The 22853-nt window shown below is 37.6% G+C and overlaps 1 protein-coding gene across 3 annotated transcripts in view; it reads left to right on the plus strand.

Moving 5' to 3' along the window:
- MAK (male germ cell associated kinase) overlaps positions 1–21052 on the plus strand; it is a 29556-nt gene extending 8504 nt beyond the window's left edge. For 2 of the 3 annotated variants that reach the window (XM_019613747.2, XM_031552753.1), the window contains exons 3-15: positions 292–346; positions 2381–2502; positions 3488–3567; positions 5048–5180; positions 5275–5446; positions 9739–9906; positions 11154–11474; positions 12775–12965; positions 13494–13624; positions 14737–14865; positions 16966–17040; positions 19894–20022; positions 20901–21052. In XM_019613747.2, coding sequence (XP_019469292.1) covers positions 292–346; positions 2381–2502; positions 3488–3567; positions 5048–5180; positions 5275–5446; positions 9739–9906; positions 11154–11474; positions 12775–12965; positions 13494–13624; positions 14737–14865; positions 16966–17040; positions 19894–20022; positions 20901–21052 — 1858 coding nt within the window. The remainder of the gene's footprint in view (positions 1–291; positions 347–2380; positions 2503–3487; positions 3568–5047; positions 5181–5274; positions 5447–9738; positions 9907–11153; positions 11475–12774; positions 12966–13493; positions 13625–14736; positions 14866–16965; positions 17041–19893; positions 20023–20900) is intronic. The other variant, XM_019613748.2, reaches the window with a different exon arrangement.
- Positions 21053–22853: the final 1801 nt, after the last annotated feature.

Here is a 22853-nt window from a genome sequence, read left to right on the forward strand (position 1 = left end):
ACAGGACTGTGTGTCCTCGATGCTTTTAGAAATACTTTATAGTATAAATTGTCTCCTGTTAACTACTCAACTAAAAATGTTTGCAACAATCAATCATGAAGTAGTTTAAATTTCTAATAAACGTAAGAGTTATGTTTGCTTTGATTATGTTGCTGAAAGGTATTGTGGAATGTTTTAAATTTGGTTCAAGAAAGTGCTAGTGCTGTATTAAGAAAATAACGTATCTGGATCTTGTTTTGTTCTAAAAGCATTCTCTGTTACTGAAAATACTTTCTTTGACTTTTATTTCAGAATGAAAAGGAAGTTCTATTCATGGGATGAGTGCATGAATTTGAGAGAAGTCAAGGTAACATGGTGAACATACCACACTTGAAAATAAGTGTCTGGTTAGGTTTGTCTGAAGGAAAAGGGCATAGACTATGCACAAGCATCAGGCCGAACTCAGTGAACTCTTTAAGTGGGAGTCACAGGCTCCAAAAAGCTGTGGGCTTCTGGAACTCCTAGAGCTGCTTCCTCTTTGTAGAATATCCTGCCATTCTCATGCAGTGGCCATGTCTTGTAGCCAAGCCTCTTGTCTTTGAGAGAAGACGATTAATTTGACATTTTTCATGTGTTTTACCAGCCTACTCTAGCATGTGTTTCTAGGTGTTTAGGCAGTCCTCATATTTTGTATTTGGGACACTTTTAAAAACACTGGAAGTCTTGGCTACCCAAGTGACAGAATAAAGCTTGACCTTGAACATCTTGCCTTAAATTTCAAGTCATCCCATGTTTCAGGTCTCTGAATTTCTGTAAATACAAAACTCCTTACCAGAGGAATTGAGTGTCCGTAACTTGAATATCCACAGTTTAGGTTTAACTTACTGGAAATAGCACATAATATCTCCAGAAATGAAACCTGCAAGGGGAGTATTCATAAAAACAGAAAGCCTTTGACACACAATATTCTCCTGGAGAAACTGGCAGCCCAGGGCTTAAACAGGTACACTGTATGCTGGGTAAGGAACTTGCTGGATGACCAGACCCGGGGAGTGGTAGTGAATGAAATTAAATCCAGCAGGTGACCAGTCGTGAGTGATGTTGCCCAGGCGTTAGTACTGGGGCCTGTCCTGTTCAATATCTTTATTGATGACCTGGTGCACCTTCATTAAGTTTGCAGGTGACACCAAGTTGGCAGTCTATCTTTTTAGGGGGTAGAAAGGCCCTGTGGAGAGATCTGGACAAGCTGGATAGCTAGGCTGAGGCCAATGGTATGAAGTTCAACAAGACCAAGTGCTGAGTCCTGCGCTGTGGCCACAACAACCCCAGACAACGCTGCAGGCTTGGGGAAGAGCAGCTGCAAGTCTGGGTGGAGGAAACAAACCTGGGGGTGTTGGTTGACACTTGGCTGAACATGAGCCAGCAGCATGCCCAGGTGGCCAAGAAGGCCAATAATAATAAGGCATCCTGACTTATGCTAGAAATAGCATTGCCAGCAGGAACAGGAAGTGATCATCCCTCTGTATTCAGCACTGGTAAGGCTGCACCTCAAGTACTGGGTTCAGTTTTGGGTCCCTCACTACAAAAAAGAGACCCTGGAGAGCATCCAGAGATAGGCAATGAAGCTGCAAGGGGTCTGGAGCATGAGTCTTACGAGGAGTGGCTGAGGGAGCTGTGATTGTTCAGTCTGGAGAAGAGGAGGCTCAGGGGAGACCTTATCACCCTCTACAACGACCTGAAGGGATAAGGTGGGGATTGGCCTCTTCTGTCGTGTGACTAGTGATAGAACTAGAGGGAATGGCCTTCATTTGTGCCAGGGGGTATTCAGGGTAGATATTAGGAAACACTTCTCTGGAAGAGTGGCCAAGTGCTGGAACGGGCTGCCCAGGGAGGTGATAGAGTCACAGTCCCTGGAGGTGCTCAAGAAATGTTTAGATGTTGTACTGAGTGATGTGGTTTAGTGTGCAGTGTTGGTGGTATGTGGACGGTTGGACTGGATGATCTTGGAGATCTTTTCCAACCTTGGTAATTCTATCATCCAAACAAAAAAAATTGCTAGGCTTTCTTACTCAGTTCTGTAAGCAAAAGTTGTTACAGGTGCAGAATGGCCTTTCATTCTAGGCAGCTAAGTTCTTGTGTTATTCTTCACCTCAACTATGATGTAATCCCCACAAATAGAATTTTAAGCTGTTAATATTTGCTGCTTTTATTTTGAAATTAATTTTAAATGCTACTTTGTTGCTTTTAGAGGTAAAGGGAGATTACAAGGTAATTAGAGGCTACCTGATGGGTATGTTTTGTTAATTCCTTACTAGAAACTTTTATGTGGTACAAATGCAGCTCAGGTTAGGAAATAGTCAATGTCAAGTTATCTGAAACCCTGTATTTGTCTCTGAAACAGTCTCTGAAGAAGCTAAATCATGCCAATGTAATAAAATTGAAAGAAGTCATAAGAGAAAATGACCACCTTTACTTTGTGTTTGAATACATGAAGGAAAATCTCTATCAATTGATGAAGGACAGGTATGTCTTTCTCAGAGAACAAGTAGTGTGCTATCATCCTTTACGTATGTTTTTTATACTGTCTTGAAGAACATACTGGAATTTCTGTTTTAGGTTCTTGTAGCACTACTGATGTGAACAGAATCTGCTGCACCTGCTTATTTGAGGGTAAAATTCTGCACTGCTTAGCATAATAGCATTGGACATTGTAATACTTCTGGGAGTAAGACTTTATGAAGTTATTAATGTGATAACTTGCATGTCTTTTGTATTTACTGAGCCATAAGAGAAATTCCAAATACTTTTTTCTTTGTTAGCCTTCATTAATACATGAAGGATTGGACCAATGCCATTCATTCTGCTTTTGCTAATGGATTTGGCTTAAGGTGGGGGTGATCATCTTCTCATGAACATACATGGAGATCAATATATGTACTGTATGATGTGGTAGTCTTGGAGAAACAGCACAAAGCAATGCCTTCATGGTGGACATTAGATTAGGACTTGCCATTTTAGTAACATTTTTCTTTTCTTTTTGCCTTTACTGTGTTTCCTTCAGGTTCTGTCACGTACCTTTATCTCCTTGTGCACAAAGCCTTTAGGTAGCTGTTAGCAACATCAGTGTGATGTTAACTTACAGCTGAGAAGCATTGCTCTTGCTCAGGCTGCCATAAGAGCACCACTGGGTAGCACATATACAATGGTGCTATGCAGGGCAGTCTCTTGCTTGCTCTAATACAGTGTGTGCATTCATTTGGTCAAGCATATTACAGGGCAGTAGACATCTCTCTGCTGAGAAGTCACTCTGCAGTAAAGATAGTGAGCAAAATTATGTCTTGGAAGCAATATTTTTGACACATACTATGTGAGTCTATGTATGTAAGACTTCACAGGTCTGTTTTAATCTGTTTGAGACATACTGTGCAAAATGAGGAAATGTGTGTTCTGTCTTACAGGAAAAAATATTGTCTTTTAATTTTGGGAAATTATTAATCTTTCTTCACAGAAACAAGTTGTTCCCTGAGTCAGTCATCAGAAACATGATGTATCAGATATTGCAAGGGTTAGCTTTCATCCATAAACACGGTAGGTTTGACACTGGAGTTTGCCTGTATAACGCTTTCACAAGAAAAAAACCACAATGCACAATAATAAATAACATGAATAAAAATATTCATTAAAAAGGCTCTTAATTTTTCCAGACTGTTTGAAATATGGTGTGTTTTTAAACATCTTAGTTACCTCTTTTATAATCAGATATGCTTTCTTTTTGAAAACACTGGGTATTGTTAGTTCCATGTTTAGTACTTTTATCTTTTCTTAGATACTGTATGAATAAACAAACTAAAGAAGCTCAAATGCTGTGCTATGCTGTGCATATTTGTTACTCCAAAAAGATCTATTTAAGGAGCATTTATACCTTATAGATGGCAGTTCTTACCTGTCTTGAGATATCATAACTAATATGGCATCCTTAGGCATAAAAGATATTTCAATATAACTTGGTCACTACAAATCCAAATAATCTCCTTATCAAATACGTTTTGCATTGAATTATTTTAAGAGTTGAGACTTTTCAAGCAATTACAAGCACATTCAAAAAAGGTGCTGTGTGGTTGCATCAACAAAAGCTTCAAAGCACTTTTAATTATCATGTGTAATACACATCTGGAAACTGCATTCTGAAACACTGACACTAAACGCCTTTGCATTTCAGAAAGTATTTTCTATTCTCTTAGTTAACTCTTATTTTGTATGTGTCATTCACATGACAGTGGTATCCTTAAAGCTCTCCAAAGAGAGTTAAAGTTTCACTCTAAGTGATTTCTGATAGGATTTGACTTATTCTGGCACAGACTGTTGATGGGTTCATGTAAAAAATCAGTTCCATTTAGTGTTGTCAGGTAGCCAGAAATTGATGGCTTCTGTCTTTCTGATCAAGGTCATATATTGTTCTCTGATTATTAGCATTTTCTTTTCCTTCCTTCCTTCTCCATGAAATAAATGGGAAAGCTAGAATATGTGGTAAAACTGCCATTTCTAAGTTACTGTATTAGTGTTCTGCTTTCTACACAAGTATCTTGGAATAAGAGATGGTAAATTCAAGCAGTTACATTTCACTGTAATAATTTCAGCCATTTGCTTACAGTGGTTGTCAGTTTTTGCGTGCAGAAATTGTATGCTGTGCTGTAGTAAGTGAATATCAATCAAATTGTTTTATAAAGAGATCTTGTCCACCAATTAACCAGCAGAACTGATTTGCTCAACTACTTACCTGCTTTCCAGGTACATAGCTGCTAAAGCCAGCTGTGCATTCAAGAAACTTAATGTGCCTGAATTACTAATATTAGCATTCCTGAGCACAACACAGACATCTTTTAAATTTAATTAAAGAATATGTGGTGTAATAATCACTGGAGATTAAATGTGTGTATTGGGAGAGGGGCTGTCATTCATTTATGTTGAATCAAAAAAAAGAAAAGCCAAAATTTTGGATGACTGTTGGACCTTGCTATTTTAGAAATAATTACGCAATTTACCGTAATTTCTCTTTAATCTCCTGCAGGATTTTTTCATAGAGACATGAAGCCTGAAAACCTTCTTTGTATTGGTCCAGAACTTGTAAAAATAGCTGATTTTGGTTTGGCTAGAGAGCTGAGATCTCAGCCACCGTATACAGATTATGTGTCCACCAGGTGGTAAGTATAGGATGAAATTAATACATTATCTTAATGAACTGCCTTTCTCTGATTACCATTTTAATTTATGTATTACTTTTTCCCATCCTCATAGGTACCGTGCTCCCGAAGTTCTGCTGCGATCATCCATTTATAGCTCACCTATTGATATATGGGCAGTTGGCAGCATCATGGCTGAGTTATACACACTAAGACCCCTTTTCCCAGGCACAAGTGAAGTAGATGAAATCTTCAAAATTTGCCAAGTGTTAGGGACTCCAAAGAAGGTAAGACTTCATGCAATAGTACTTATTCAATATTTTATAATCATTTTATTTATTTATTGTTATTGCACTTCCAGAACATACGTATAATCTGTTTTAGTAATTTTACCATGGAGTTAAGATTTCTCAACTCTGTCTTTTGAAACATCTGCTAAGGCACAGAATACTGGACTTCTGTAGTGTATAAACATCTGTTTTATATCCTACTATTATGTGTAATCCTGTGCTACTCTATGATGAAAGTCAGATAAAGCTGTTTAGTTAACTAAAGACATGCACATCAGAAGAACTAGGAAAAAAAAAAAAAAAGAAATTAGTCTTAGGATTTCATGTTACCACAACTGATTATTTTTCAAGGCTGGTACCTAGAATTTGGAGCTTGTGGAAATTACTCTGAATAAGTTGAATTGTGATATTTTCTTACTTTTTAAGCATAGAAGAAATACTTAATCTCAAACACAAATCCATCGTATAGTATCCTTAACGACAAAGTAATGAAGGAGAATGGTTTCTCAAGATATTTAGCTCTTTCAGAAATTAATTAAGACCTACAAGGGAGATTTGGGTAGTGCATGTAAAAATGTGTACAGTTGTATTTACTTCTGTTAAAGTGTTCAGGAAAAGGGTATATGAACATGAGTTTGCCTTGCAAAACAAATACTTCCTGCAAGTTAGCTTCAAGACGTGTTGGGTTTTTTCATACCAACTAAATACGCTTAATCCTTGAATTACAAGTGTTATGAGTTGTACTGAATAAAGATATGAACTAATCAGAATGCAGCAGCTAGAATGCACAGAGACATACAGAAACATGGATTGAAAAGGTGAGTCGGTGAGTTTGCAGAAGTTGTCAAAGAATGTTCAAAAGAGAATAAATTCCTAAGAAGTGCTCAAAACAAGTGCACACCAAGAATGTGAGAAAATGAACGCTGTAGCTTGACAAAAGTCAAAGAATGTGATGGCAGAAAGCAAAGTAGGATGAAGAAAAAGGGAGTGTGTAAGCAGAGATAGATATTATGTCCCTGAAGTGTCTAATGAAGCAGTGAGGAGATTTCAGAATCAACTGGAATAAAAGGAAATAAGCTTACCTTCCAAATTTTGAATAAATTGGGAAAAAAAAATAGGCAATATAATAAAAATATGTTTAGGGAAGAAAACTGTGGTGGCTAAGGCAAGAGATGACAGATGTATTATGAGGTAAATAGATACCTGTGAAATTACTGACTGAATGAAGTCTCTAGATTTGGAAAACCACTGGTGGTGTGCCAATATAAAATAAGTATAACTCTCGTACAGTACAAGAGCCGTTGTCAGTAGAGAATTGAGGAACAGAAAACTTAAAACTAAAGTAGAATAAGTTTAGCGAGGAGCTTGAAGTGGTGAGAAAAGCTCTAAGAGAATGTACTGAGAAACAGGTGCAAGTTCATGACAGACAGAGTGTGAAAGGTCAAAGGTGGAGTTATATATGAGATATATATAACTGGTGGCAGTGAAAATTGAGACTAGATGAGTAGGTGAAAACTGTTACGTATAAAACAGTGCTTTCTATGACAATCATGCATCAGAAGTAATGTGTAATATGTAGCAGTATTTCAAGAATTGAGTTTTCAAACCCAGATGTTAATTCTTTCTTGAGCAGCTCGCAAGACTAGGATGAGAATGTTTAGCAGCTCATCAAATTATCTAAGAAAGAGAACAACACTTGAGCTTCTGGAACATTTCAGTGCATAGCACAAGTTCTGGGCATGCAAGCAGATCAGAGGGAGACTTAACAATGTGTAGCAGAGCAGTGTTGAGGTCACTGGTGTGGCTCTGTAACTTTATTAGTTGTTGAAAAGAAGCATGTAGCTGGTTGCTTGAGAAAGGAGGGAGCAACAGGAGCAACACTGCCTCAATATTTCAGAGAAAACTGTAGCCTCTTGTTAAAGACCCAAGGGGTTAGAGACACTGTAAGTCAGCCCTCTAAGATCAGAAAGCTGTAATTAGTTGCTTTGTGCCTCTGTCATCTGTTGGGCAGTCCTGGGACTTTTATCTCCTTATGACAATGCTGAGGCATTCTTCAGGGACATCGCTGTGTAAGAAGGGTATTTAAATATTATAATACAATTGATCACCACAAATAATGACTGTTTCTGGTGAAGTGTTATCTGTATTCTGAAAAACACAAGCAGTTATTTTAGTACTCAGTTTTTGCAGATACAATTTTAATAAATCAAATTTTTAGATGTAGACTTCTTTATTCCATTAACTTGCTGTAAGGAATGACAGGAGTTATGCCCAGAAGCTGTCTTTGTTCCATATTGCCTTCCTTTTAGTAGTTTAAGTCTATAATACCATGCTGATGACTTCTGTTGGTTGATTTGGTTGCTTTTGGCTTTTATTTAACAATATTTAGTAGTGACAGGCAACTACTTTGCTCTATTTCATCCTGGCTTGGATCAGGAATGATGCAGTAAGCAGGACTGAAGGCCTACTGATGGAATAGATTTTCCTTCGTAAATTGGCAGATAACAGGCTAGGAAGGACTGAGTATGTTAGAAGGCAAGATTAGAATTCAGAATTTCCTATAAGATTAGTTGCAATTTACATATCGCTGAAGATTTTTGAGTGCTGTACTTATGCAGTTCTAATTACTCTTGACTAAATAGTTGAGGATAACTACCCAGCTAATATTTCCTTAGAAGAAGATGTAGGAGCTATATAATGTATTGGACATCAGTGTTGTGTTGGAACAAATATCATATCAATGCCTAGAGAAAGAAGTACAGTCCTTTGATCATACAAGCTAATCTTTTTGTTCCATTTATAAGTTTTGCATTTCAAGGAAGAGCTCTATGTTTCAGAGTCCAGAGGAGAAAAACTTGAAAATCCAAGATCCAAGAATTCAATTGTTTGATCTTCTCTAGCCTCTGCAAAGGAAGATCGAAAGAAAGAACAAGAAATACATCTAATTTATAAACAGGCTGTTTTAGAGACAAAAGCAACAGTTGTTCTTGGTATACAGGGATGATAGCATACTCAGCAATGGTCTTGTATTGCTACAAGAGAAACCTGCATTTTTCTCTTCTGGAGGGGAGTTAGTCTATGCAATAGACTGTCTGTAGCAGTTGTGGCTGTGGAACTGGAAACTTTGTGACTATACCTGTGAAGACGAGACAAGAGCATGGACTAGATAATTTCTTGAGATCTTTGCCAGTCCTAGGATTCTGTTTTCAAACAATGCAATTATCGAGCAACCAAGGACTTCAGGTTTTACTTCTTGAAAGTTAAACACTCTTGCACAAAAACCCACTAAGTTTTCATCTTATGGCCATGATTTTCCTATTGCAGTAATGTCTGGTTATAGTTAATCACCGAATGTCTTAATGGTGGAGTCAGTGATAGATTGAATGGTTGCACATCTGTTCACATCATGGTTGCACAAACATGGTAGGGTGGTGTAATGCAAAAGAGCCAGTGCTTCTGCATAAGCTTCACTGATCCCAAAGAAAATACACAGATGCAAGTTAATACCCATCAGTTTAATAGGGAGGTAATTGTGTTAATGGGGCTGTTAGCCAGCCAGTCAGTCTCTGCTGAGTCCTCATTACTAAGAGTAGCAGGTTTGTAGCATGTCCACCCAGGATTACCCCCCAGCAGATAATGGTGGCAGCCAGCCTAACCCCCCTTAGTACTGTGACCATATATATAACAGCAGGAGACAATAAAGCATCGTGTATCACGGTAAGTAAGATCCTTTGTAGAAAGCAAGGATGCTTGGTCACAGCTGCCAAGGAATTTCTCACAAACAGGTTTCTTCTAGCTGCATGCAGAAACTGTAGGCTGTTTACTTGTGTTCCCAAGTAAACATGAGCCCTTTCTCACGGGCAAGTTACCTGTTCAGGCTGTGATCTGTATTTTTCCATTCAGCTGGGTAGAAAGGCCTCACCTCTAGTATTCCCATGTAGGAAGTAGATAGAAATCAACTGTTTGAGCTTATTTCTGTAATAAATGGGATGTGCTTAGCTGCTCCTGATACCCACCACAATCTCTTCTCCTTCAGAGTGTACATCCAAGTGTTGTATGCAAAAAGACAGTTCCCCCTTCACCTACAGAAGAAGGACTGCCACTTGAGACTGATGCTGAATTGATTGGTGCCATAGCAATTGCAATGAAAAATAGTAATGCTTGTTTTTCACTGTATAGGAAGGAACTACACAGGCCAAGCATGACTCAAGCTACAAAAAAATATAATGTGATCTAATACCCCAAACACACAGTCTTTTCTTAAACTTGTTTTTTTTCCTTTAAAACAGAGTGACTGGCCAGAAGGATACCACCTCTCTTCTGCCATGAATTTCCGTTTCCCACAGTGTGTCCCTATAAGTTTAAAAACTCTCATCCCAAATGCAAGCAGTGAAGCCATACAGCTTATGAGTGATATGCTGAACTGGAATCCAAAGAAGAGACCTACAGCAAGCCAGGTCTGAGCACCTACATTATAAGGAAAGACTGCATTGTCTTGCATTGGCAAAAATTGGTAGATGCAGAAATATAACCTGATTGTCACCATAATGAAGGCTAGAGTACACTTTTGAACACTTCACTGGGAGATACTGAAAACAAAGCTTTGTTTCTGTGAAGTTGCAGATGGAATGCAGTAGGGAGAGTGCAGGATAATTATTTTTTTACTAGGAAATGGGCTGTACAATTTACTGAGTGATAAGGGAAGAACTCTGAGAAGAACATGTCAATAAATCACCAAAGTCACAGTTTTTTTTCCTAGGTTAATTTTAGAAAATTAGGTATAAGTATTTCAAAGATATATACATTCTACTTATTTTTGAGTATGTATAGCTAATGCAATCCTATTTAGAAGGTATGAGAGGTGAGTGCAGTTGAGAAACAAGAGGAAGGTGATGAGTTTATCATAGGTGGACATGATGAAAGTGATTCAGAAGTGGTTAAGCAGGTGGTGCAATGCACAGCAACCATATCTGTCTGCTTTATAAAGCATATATATTGTTACAGTCACTGAGATCAAACTGTAGTGCAGTGCTATACATCTCTATGCAGAATGCTGCGTGGTACTTTATGACAGCAAATAACCAGGTTCTGCCCAAGCAAGTTGGCAAGGAAACAGCTGCAGCAATCCATATCCAAAAGGGAAAGTTTAATGTGTTTTCACAGAAGGGTGTACAAAGGCAGTGATTTTCAAGAACAGCTGAGGCAAAAAATCTCTTTGAGAACTAACAAAGAGTAGGAATTGACCCAGGAATAGAAGAAGAACTTGTTTTACAGGAAGAACTGGTGTATTTGTAAGATACGTAATATAGTTAGCAGGAAAGCATGCAATAGGGAACCAAGAGTTTTTTTACTATAGTAAAAACAACCTGTTTTTAAGTTGTAATTTGTTGCTGTCTGAATATAGAATGGAGTTAAATGCAAAATGCACATAAAAACACAGACTTCACCAAACACAGAAGGAAGAAAAAGATTTCTATAATATGTACAGGTGGGTCCATCTTACTAAATTGTATGGCAAAGAGAGCTAAAAATGCAGAACTGACAGGTGGCTAAATACAACATTTACACATGAACTCCTTATGCATCTCTTTCAATACTGTGGTAGAGATTACTCAAATGCTACAGAAACATGCTCATATTCTCAAAGAAGTTATCAAAGTCAGCTTTTTGAAGTACAATTAGTATGTTATATCTTCTTCTCTAGGCACTGAAGTACCCTTACTTTCAAGTTGGCCAAGTTTTAGGACCTCCCCCACAATATTTGGAGAAGCAGACTCCTATTAAACCAGTGCAGCCAACAGAACCAAAGCCAACTTTACCCAAACTGGAAGCTGTATCCAAGCCAGAGCCTCTGTCTTCACCTGATGAACCTGACAAAACACAGCCACAGTCTCTGTCAAAGGCTAATCACCAGCCTCTCCAGCAAATTCAGTTGCCCCAGAATACAGCTAACCAGCAAGTATCAAAACAGCAGCAGACACAGGTGCAGCCATTTTTTCCAGCTATCAATAAGGACTCATCTGGGGTAAGTTGTCTTCAGTAGATACCTAACTTAGGTGGTTCTTTTACAAATTCTTAATGTATTCAATGTGGCTGTTCTCTGAAAATAACCATACTTATTAAAAATTAAATTAAAAAAATAAAAAAAAGGCTAGTAGATAATTAAGGAATGTTTGAGAATATAACTAATCACTTACTGAAATTTTTCAGCAAATGAGAAAAATAGGTTACTTCATGGATGTCTGACTTCTTGGCATGCCTGAGCCATGCTGAGAGAAGAGGGATTGTCTTGGGCCACTTATACATAGGCTGCATTGTGAGCTGTGCTGGGCCATGGGTTAGATATACCTGTTTTCCTTGTAACAACAGTTTATATTCTGTTATAATAACCTTTAGAGTCATAGAATTGCTGTGGTTGGAAAAGACCTTCAAGATCAAGTCCAAGCACAACCTAACCACACTGCCCTAACTCTAACAACCCTCTGCTAAATCATGTTCCTGAGCACCACATCCAAGCGGTTTTTAAACACATCCAGGAATGGTGACTCAACCACCTCCCTGGGGAGCCTGCTGCAGTGCTTAACAACCCTTTCTGTAAAGAGATTTTTCCTGATATCCAACCTAAACCTCTCCTGGTGCAACTTGAGGCCGTGTCCCCTCGTCCTCTCACCAGTAAGAAGAGACCAACTCAAGCATTAACATAGTTACAACAACAACAATCATTTACAGAGCTTTGCAAAATAATTTGCAAAAACATTGTTAGTATACAAAAAAGAAATGGAAAGTAAAAATTTTCATTGTCTTAAGCAGGAAAATACCTGAGCAAGCTGCCTTTTTTATGGCATTAATTTTCTTGATTGCTACCAGTAAATAGATGCAAACTAAGCAACTCTTGTAATCACATGGACCTTGCAATTTCTTAGTTTGTAAGAATCTTAAAAGTAAGGTTTTTAGCTTCTTACAATTGCTGTACCACAGGTAAGAGTGTGAGTTCAGCAACATACCAACTTGATACCAGCAAGATACCAGAGACTTGAGTGCTGAACTGGGCCTTTAAACAGAATGTTAATTGAGTATGTCAGCTAGATTTGAGCCATTTGAAGTTGGCAGTCCAAAAGAGCTGCGCTCAAAATACCTGCCAACTTGGTTATATATTCTGTGCTTAAAATCATCAAGGTTATGACCAAAATAGGTACAGTGCAGTGGTTAAAAAAAAAAATCCTTCAACGTTCTTAAGCAGTAGTAATCAACTATACGTAAAATACAAAGTTTTAGGATGTAATCAAAGTTGTATTTTTTTCTTCTTTTGTTCGTATTTGAAATAGAAACAAGCAGCTAGTGGCCCTCAGAATGGCACAGTAGGTCCTAAAAGTTGCAGGAGACGATGGGGTCAGACTTTGATAAAGGCTGTGGACAGTTGGGATGAATTGGATGATGCAGAATTTGGAATGTCGTGTTCAAAGAAGCCTAGCATTGCACCGTTAAAAGAAAAGAAAAACAAGGAATGTCTTTTTAGGTAGGTCTTGGAATTATAAAATCACTATTATAAAAATGTTTTTTAGTACGCAATGATCAGTAGGTTTATAGATTGGTTAAAACAGATCTGCTAAAATTTAACTTGCTGTAACTCTGCAGTGGTGCAAAGGGCTCTGTGAACAGGCCAGCTCTGAGCTGGGTGTTGATGTAGCACCAGCAATATCTGTAATTCTATCCATTACATAGGTCTATCTTCTTTTTAAGAAACAGTGTTTTATTGAAGTGGTACTTGATTTCCCATGTCAGTGAGGCTGGGGGAAGTTCTGCCACAGTTACTTAATTGCTTTTCAGTCTATATATTGTATACACTTCTTTTTTTCCACTTTCATATTCACATAAAATTCTCATAAGATATGAGATTTAGCTGTTGCTTTCTGTGGGAATGAAGTCTATTGATGAAAGCAGGATAAGAGAAGAGCACTGCATCCTTAAGCCAGCCTCAGTTCATGGCATTCTAAGGTGGATTTGTTGGTTACACAGCTTGAACATTTTGATTTTTTTTTTCCAGTGTGCCAGAACAAAAAGCTTCACATTGTATCCAGCCAGGAGCAGAAAATAAAGGTGTAATGAGAAATGATTCTGGAAGATCCAATACAACAGCAAAACAGTACTATCTAAGACAATCTAGGTATCTGCCAGGTAAGGGGAAAAGTCAACATGTCATGGAAAATGCAAACAGTGAACAATCTATACACTACATTTAAGCATCAGATTTCACACTGGATAATTCTCTTTTCCTACTCAAGCTAAATTTTTAAAATTTTGGACTAAATGCCTTTCCAAGAACACATCTTTCCACTATTAATGCAGAAAGTCCTGGCTATGCACAAGTGGAAGAGTGATCAACACTGCTTGTACAGTGTAAATGTTCACAGAAGCTCTTATGACCAGCAGCATATAAAACCCTCAGTTTTTGGACACCTGGAAATATATCCTGACTGACCATGAGCAAGTGTATGTGAGAAATGAAGAAGATGCCCACGTATAGCACAGTGATAACTTCTAAGTATGAAATCACTTCTTTAATGCTTAATAGGACGCCATAAGATTCAACAGTTTGCCCGAAAGAGGGGAAAAAAGCTTTCCTATCTAAAGATAGCAAATAGAAAGTCAATCTACACTTCTTATATTTCTAAGTATGCTTCTAATACTTCCTTATTTTTATTATTTTCAATGAGAATGGCATAGTAGTTTAAAAATATATATTTCAGCACTTAAGAGAATGATAATTCCAAGAAGCATATTTGCTATTTATCCATATCAATATAGCTCTGTTACCACTGGATATGTGAGCTGCTTTCATGCTGTGTAATCCCATTAACTCGCTAATGCTCATGACATGCTGAAGTAACAAGAAATTCTTTGTCCTATTTTTAAACTTATCCTCTGAAGAAAGTTTATTTTTAGCCTTGAGAACCTTTGTTTTCAATAGGTTTCTTTCATTTCTGCTAATTGTTTGAGGGTCATAAATATCAATAAGGTTATGATTTTATAGATACCAAATAACTTCAGTAAAACAATGAGAAGTTCTCTTGAATGCATAAAAGCAAGAGTTCTTAAATCAATGTATCTAATTTTCAGTTGAGAAATATAACCTAATCAATGGATGCTGTCCTTTGACTTACATTAATAATGTTTACATTATGTGAGAAATAATTGAGTTTTGTTTTATTGTTCTAGAAAAGTCTAATTTTTCATTGGTTGAATTATGTTTGGCAATGGATAACATCTGCCATAATTTCTTTTCTAAGGTGTAAACCCTAAGACTGTCTCTTTAGTAGCAATCAATAAAGAAGGATCTCATGGAACCTGGAACAACCAGCTGTTTTCCAAGCCACTGGCACATGTTGGAGGATTGCCTTTCAACAGAAATAATACAGGTATAAGTGTAATAAACAGCAGTCACTTTATTTTTCATCATACTTTATTTAATTAATTTTCTTTAGACCCTCCAATTTAACTTTTATCATCAAGCTCAGCTTATAGGCAAACTTTGTTTTCTTAATTTAAACAGAGACTCAAAGTAATCTTTTCATACCTAAGCTATGTGTTTTGCCTTCAGACCATAAAGGAAGTACAGACTAGCTCTTAAAATAAAGTTCTGGCAGGACAAATTTTTGTCTGTAATCCTCTTAAACTGATTATCTCACTGTGACAATTTAAGCAAATAGCTCGATTTCAGTACTGCCTGGTCAGTGTGATGTGGAACACTATGAAACAGCAGTCTCACATATGAAAACAAATGAGGTGTTGCATGCTAAGCTCATACGATCAAAATACTGCCTAACATCAGTTAGAGATACCAGCTTGGCACATGGGAAGTCCCCTCACTTTCAGCAAGGAACTTGCAGTGAGGTGCCTTTTGTACTAGCTTTTGTGGGAAATGCTCTTATCAGCATTTTATAGAGTGAAGACTAAGGCTTAAGCAAGTTAAATGGCTTGTCTAAGATTTCACTGAGGTAAGCATAGGACTTCAGACTAACATCTACCTTCTGACCACTAGATAGTCCCATCACCCTGTGATAGGAGGTCACCCTAACAGTTTTGAGGCCCACACCAGTCGCTCTCAGCATGGATGCTAATGACCAGCTGTAGCAGAAATGCTTTCAGGGCTTGAACCACTGATTGAGCACCTGCTGGGAAAGCAGGGGCAACCCAGGGGAGCTCAAGGTGCAAGCAGTGCACTGAGTGACTGTAAGGGGTGGAACCAGGATCCGTGCCTTCCCAGATCTCATGTTAAGGGTTGGTAGTGGAGACAAGGATTTCTTGTTTGCAGGTCCCTGCCTACCTGAGGCCTTCCAAAGGTAAGCAGCCTTTTTTCCTGTGTTTCTGTACGTTACAGTGTTACACCATCTGACCTAATGTGTTTGTACAAGAACTTTAGAAGGCTTGTTCATATGCAGCTGCTGCATGCTTTTTTAATAAAACTTTAGTGGCCCCCCAGCTGTGTTATCAAAACATTTTCCTTTTGAAAGTCAGGTGAAGTTTAAGTTGCTCATCTGAAATCGTGGAGAGCACTTAAGAAATGGAAAAATAACAGCATCAACTGGAATGATGGAATAAAGCACTTTTTAAAGTAATCATCATAAATAATTTCTGGGTTTCAGAAATTTTAGATCTGTGTGCCTTAAAGTAAGTTGATTTTGATAAAATACTCTTGCATAGGAAGAGACAGGAAAAGGCAGAGCTGTTTCCATAAATATGTATTAGTAAGCTAGACAGCTATGTACTGAATTGGGCTATAAACAAACTTAGGTAAATGCCAGTGGTAAAATCTCACTTTTGTCTTACTGTGGCTATCTCCTAAAAACTTAAAGAAAAATAATCTTTAAAAAAAAATGTGTTTGAAAACACTGAGCATTATTTCCATTGGTATCTAAAATAATATACACTGATATTTTATGTACCAGGCAGGCAACACTTAAGGCAGACACATAGGAAACCATGGTAGTTGGTTCAGAGTAATATGGTAGATGTATGATATATGTATTCCTTTTTCATACTGATAGGATTGAAAGCTGGTACTGTGCTGCTTGGTGTTTAAATAACTATGTTTAGTTTCTTCAACTGCTTTTATTGTTTTCCTTACCCACAATGCTGCTCTAGGGTGAAATAACATAAGAACAAATAGTTACAAAAGCTTTATTTGTAAGGAATGGTGAAGCTGTGATCAACTGACTTTGCAAATATGCCTTAATGCTTAAACTTGTGGATTATGCATTGGTATGACTGTAATGTGACTGCATTGTTGGTTAACTAGTTACTTTTTGAGCTACTTTCTAATGAACGAAAACAGTTTTTACAAGCAGGAGATGTTACTTAAACAAAGGTGTACATGAAATTATAGCTATTCAGTGTCAGGTATTCTTTCTTGCTCTGCTTTTCCTCATTTCTTTGGTATCACCTAACCAGATTCTTCATATACTTTCTCTAAAATTCTGTCTTTCCATCTTTTTCTCTCTCATTCTTCTTATCTACAGAAGAGAACTTAATTACACCCATTGAAAAACTATCATGCAAAGAAAGTTTGAATGAAAAATTAGAGGATCCAAAAGGTAATTTATAGCAATTATAACCTGGCTCTTTGCACATTTCATATTTGCTTTACATTTTCTCTCCAAAAACAATACACCTACAGTGCAGATTCCGAAAGATCACATCCTTCATTTTCAGTTGTAACGTGTTTTGTCAAACTTTGCTCTCTTCTTTATGTCTGCTTTTAGACCAAGCAGGATCTACTGCCCTATGAGTTATGGTGTAGCAACTCATGCAGTGACATGCAGCAGCAGGGAAACAGCAGAGGTCCATCTTAGTTACCACAGTGTAATGTAGTGTGAAAAACAGCTTCTACCTTGATTTTTACTTTTAGAAGTAGACAAAGTAAAAAGTAGCCATATAAGTAAGGTTTGTTTGTTTTTTATACTGACAAAATTGTTTTCCTTCTGAATCTGCACCTAAAGTAAGTGGTGTTATGCTGAAGGAGGGCAGATAATTTCTCATCACATGTAGACTAACTCATTCACGTTAACCTGGATTGTTTCAGTACACTCTTTGAAACCTGAGAGAATGAAGTGACTGCATGTATACTTACAAATGCCTTTCAATAACATCTGAATGTTCCAATAAGTGACTTCCTAACTTTCCTTCTGGGGAAGAACTGATCCTAAAGGAGGAACACATGCATCCCTGAAGGAATGCTCACTCCTAATATTGTTTGCCACTTGCACAATGCCACTTGACTGCATTCTAATTCTTTGTTAATTACACTGGTTTTATAGTACTGTGATTGTAAAAATTTGAGTGATTAACCTCAGTGTAAATAGATGGAAACTCGGGTTTCCAGGCAGCCATGTTCATATCTAAACACACTCCTCACTGCAAACATTGTAAAGTCTTGCTGTTTCACCTCTCCCTCCATTTCTGGCACATGAGGTGTGTACTATATCCTTTTGCAACTACTTGTAGTTTTTTCTCAACTTGTTGCCCATGAATGATTCAATGGCTTCATCCCTTGAGAAGAATCAGGTATGCACTGAGGTATGCTGCCCAGGCCATGCTTACACTTGCTGGCACCACAGCTGTGTTTGCTTATACATCTGCTGCCAGCCCTCCTTGATGCCTGATGGACTCCTACAGCAAGAACTTCTGTTTTGCACAGCAGTTGCCAGAGGTAAGGAATGACCTACTGCATACCTCTCAACGCGTGTTTTTTAAATGTTAGCAGTCATAATTTTGCCTTGAACTTCTTATTTTTCTTCTACCTAAGGAAAAGACAATTCCTTCAGACCCCTCAGTTTCACCTAGACTGTTCCTCTGGGCTGTGCTTATCCCTTTTCTGCAGAAGAGTTCATAAAGAACATCAGATATGAAGAGGTAAGAGGAAGAAAAAAAAATAGGTTGAAAAATTTTTGACAGGCAGCTTTGCAGAGCTGTAGATAAGAAACACGTGGAACAAGTCATTTTGAGGTTATATTAGGGCTTGTCATGGTCTTCGTTTTAGACTTCAGAATTTTAAGATATAATACTATCTGTCAGAGGATACTTTATGAAGTATTCCCAGTGAAAAGATTAGGAAGTGGGGGGAATAGACGCATGTATGTGTGTGCAGACAAGAACACTAAAACTGTTGCTTTTGTTTTTCAGGCAAAATTGGGGAGAAGAACTTACAACTCCAAGGAAGTTGTTATTTGAGTACTTTATTAAAGTTTTATTTTTCATCAGGATGTCTGTGTCATCCTTTACTCCACTGGAGCCTGGCATCAGAAGCCACTCAGAGACCCACCTGTTGACAGGACTTTGGGGATATGGGCAAGAGGAGGTATATGATGACCCAACACAGCTGTAATTAGCTGAGGATACTTTTATGGTTTGTAGATGATCAGTTCTGCATCTTATAGATCCACTGCACTAGTTCTGATAATAGCACAGAAGACTGAGGGTGTTAATGTGAGGAGGAGGGTTTTTGCACTGGGGCCAGTGATTTAAGAGAGAACAAACTGTCAAATCACATTATATATTTTACCAACTACTGTTGGAACCATTGGAAGCATCCTGATGGAAGCACTTCTCTTCAACCATCATGCCATCACAAAGCTTTTTAAGACTGTGTGATGACAGACATGAAGAAGATAGACAAGAAATGTGCTTGGGACACTCTAAATACTTGAATTGATTCCACATCACTGTACAGTAATCTCAGTAGTAATTTCGTGTGTAAATGCATAATGTTTCTCAGCTTCCTAATGATGGATTGGAAAGGATGATTATGTCGATCTTCCCAAGGCAACACTCACTTAGAGAACGTTGTGGACTAAAGCCAAGAACAATAAAATATTAGGCTTCAAAAGAAAGGGGAACTAGATCTTACTAGATCTTACTTACTAAGTAAAGGCCTTACTTAGCAGGCCTTTAACCAGGGAACTGGCTAAGTCAACTTCAAGTGCACCACAAGAGAAGTTTTGGTTCCATTTTAGATAGATGTTGGTGATATATGTTGAGCATAAGAGTACTGTTGCATGCTGATTTTCAAGACTCACGTGCTTAAGCCTGCTTCCAGTAAATAAAAGGTAAGATCCTGCCTTGCTCTAAAACTCAATGTACTCTTGCTAAGCAATGTAAGTTTAATGAAAGTGTTAACAAACGGTCGTACCACTCTGTTATCTTCACTCCTGCTGCACTGTAGGAACAGATGTACTAGAGTATACATACTTGTAGAGTTTGTTAGGTATTTGAAGAGGTCCAACTAAGATACAAATAAAAGGATATGCACTTCTTCCCTACAGACAAGCACTGGGGAAGAACAACACTCACTCATTATTCTTGTGATCATGCAAGTATTGAAGTGACTACAAAAATGCATATTTTATGGATGCAACTGAAAATATTAAAACCTCCTGTAATATCAACAGGAAATTCTGACTTTGTGGGAGGCGCTGCTTACAACCCATCAGGAGGATACATCCCTTCCTTTCATAAGAAAGAAGTGGGATCAGCTGGACAACGGATACAGCTAGCTCCTATTGCTCCATCTGTATCTGGTAAGAAAAATGCGTATGCTAAAATGTTCCTTAACACCAGTATGAAAAGTAGATACGTTCAGGTTTAAACAGAAAAATATTCATATTTAAATCGGTTTAGAGGCATTTTCTTGACAGAGGCTTTCTTGCAGCATGTGGCAGTCCTGAGTCTTTAAGTATAATGCCATTTAATGCACTTGAATAATGCTGAACCATGCTTACAGTATGCTGAACAACTTCAGAAAAGGTAAATACTTTCCTCAGATGACTCAGTAAATTCATAAATAGTCTTATATCTGTAAGCACTGTATTAATTGTTCTGTCCTTTACTAGCTCTACTGGGTTGCTCTGCAGCTTCAGTAGTGGTAATTTAAGACAGGTTTTCCCTGTCTTCATCCCACTGTTAGCTATGCAAGTCTGAGTGTCATCCCAGTAGTTGACAGTACTCTTGTAGCCATGAAATATAAAAGGAGTGCTTTCTGAGGTGAAAGTGTAGATATTGCTACGTTATAGAAAGTAAAAGCCAAACACCATGAGTTTGTTACTGTACGCTTATTCAAGTGCTTGAGATAAATAAGAAAGAATGCTTCCTTTTTGTAGCAGTTTTGTGATAGGAGATTGAAATTCAGTAAAAAACTCCACAACTGTCTCAGTGTTATCTACAGGAATTTTTGCAAAACAGGTATCCAATAGGTGAGAATTACCAGTAAGATAAGCAAACTCTAGGAAACATCAGCCTTATCTGAAGACAAGGATAAAACAGAATAGCAGGATAGTCTGGTCTCTGATGTGTTAATATCCCTGAGTACCACAAGTCATCTTTCAACACTCATTCACATCTGTGCAGTATTAAAACACTATTTTAGTCATCATTAATTCCAAGTTCTTGTTCCTTTCAGATTATTCCTGGAAAACCAAAGCTGCTCGTGCTCAGTTAGCAGGTCCTACTTACAATTCAGCAAAAAACATGAATATTTTAACGCATGCACCAACAATTCAGCCAGTCCATGGAAGAACAGACTGGATGGCTAAATATGGAGGACACAGATAGAAAATGCCATCTTGAACAAAGCTCACATGATACCTGCACAGTTCTCCTGCCTGAAATGCCTGTTTGCTCTAATCTTTCCTAAGACCTATGCAATAGTAAAGACAAAAACAGACAATCTTGTGTTCTACTACCTATGGACAAAAAAAAGTTACATTATTTAAAGTACTGGCTATTAATTAGGATTTCATGAAGTACTGTACAACACATCTTGCCAAATCTATCACGTATTTAGAAGTAATGAGAAGTAGACTTCACCTGACATTTTTCTATAAAAGACTTCCTATCAGCATAGTCTTAAAAACAAGAGCTTTAATTTCTTGCCCTATGCAAAAGTCCACCATTGACATAAGCTGCTTTCATGTACACAAGCAGCTAGAACTGGGGCTAAAGCAGAGCTGCACCAGGCTCCCAGCTGATACACTGGTTCCTTCCTGGAAATATGAAAGTGAAAGCACAGACTGGGCTTTGTGAAGAACACCAGTGTCCTATAAGATTCCAGATCTCACTTGTACCTAGAGTTGCTCAGGGTCTGTAATATGTAAATGCAATGCAAACTCCTTATAGTTGGACAGAAGCAATATGGTGACAATTACTGCACCTGGAAGCTCTGAAAATACGTCCCAGTAGCAACACTGGAAAACAGCTAAGCAAGTACTGAATGCTGCACTTACCTCACCGAGCTGTAGTGGAACTTAAAACGACACTGTACTGTTAAAATTAGCTTATGATCACTTTCAGTTGAAGATCTGTGGAGAATTACATCTCCCTTGTCAAAGGTTTAGCACAATAATGTTTTAAGGAATCCAAATCCCAGTCTCATCAGCTGTTCTAATGGTGAATTAGCCAAAAAAGGCATAAGTGCTTGGTAACCATCTTCTGGGTGATGATGGAACTAGACTTCTTCATAACTTAAAGAAGCCCCATGAATTACGTGAGGGAGGAAATAAAGCTGCTTTTCAAAGAGGTTACTTTGTTTTAGATCTTAAAAGCCAGCTTTAGTCCCTGAGATCACATACAAGCTTTAATAATGCAATACCTCAATGTTTATATGCTCGTGTCATACTTTCCTTGGCACCTATGCTAAGTTTTACAGTAATATCTTGCAAAGGACCTTCCCATTTACAATAAATATATTTTTTTAATGTTGATCTAGGCTACTTCTGTTCACAGCTGTGTTTAGAATAGATGGTTTGGTAGTAATATTAAACCTGCCATTTTAAAATACGAGTATGTTCTTTAAAGATTTTAAACTGTTGATTACTTTTTTTTTTAACTGTATATAAAGTTTTCAGTTCCTGTTGTTGACCTGATGTGCTGTAATACTTGGGCTATATAACCTACTGGAAGTTAATTTAAACTGAAGCAGTAGCATAAAAAAAAGAAACCACTAAAAGAAAATGTTACTTTAATACTGGAAGTGATTTATAGAGATCTGGATATCTGGTTAGTAACACACCACAAGATTTAATTTAATTACTATTGGTCTTGTCTCAGATACCTGTCACTCCATTAATACTAACAGATATTCACATGCTACTTAAACATATCTTATTGTAGCTGTAGAATATATCTGTAACTCGCTATGGAAATGAAGACCACCCTCACACTTTCTAGAACAGTTCTGGTTCATAATTATACTGGTTTTATTAATAAAACCCAGGAGAAATTAATCACCCATCCTTGGTAGCAGATGCCAGTAACTTAGGTAAGATCACACTGATCAAGCAATTAGCTAATAACGTGTCCATAGCTCACTAAGTCACCTAGAGCAGAAAAAGGAACAGGCAGTACTAAATAGAGC

This window comes from Meleagris gallopavo, chromosome 3, assembly GCF_000146605.3.
Source record: "Meleagris gallopavo isolate NT-WF06-2002-E0010 breed Aviagen turkey brand Nicholas breeding stock chromosome 3, Turkey_5.1, whole genome shotgun sequence".
Classification (NCBI taxonomy): Eukaryota; Metazoa; Chordata; class Aves; order Galliformes; family Phasianidae; genus Meleagris; species Meleagris gallopavo.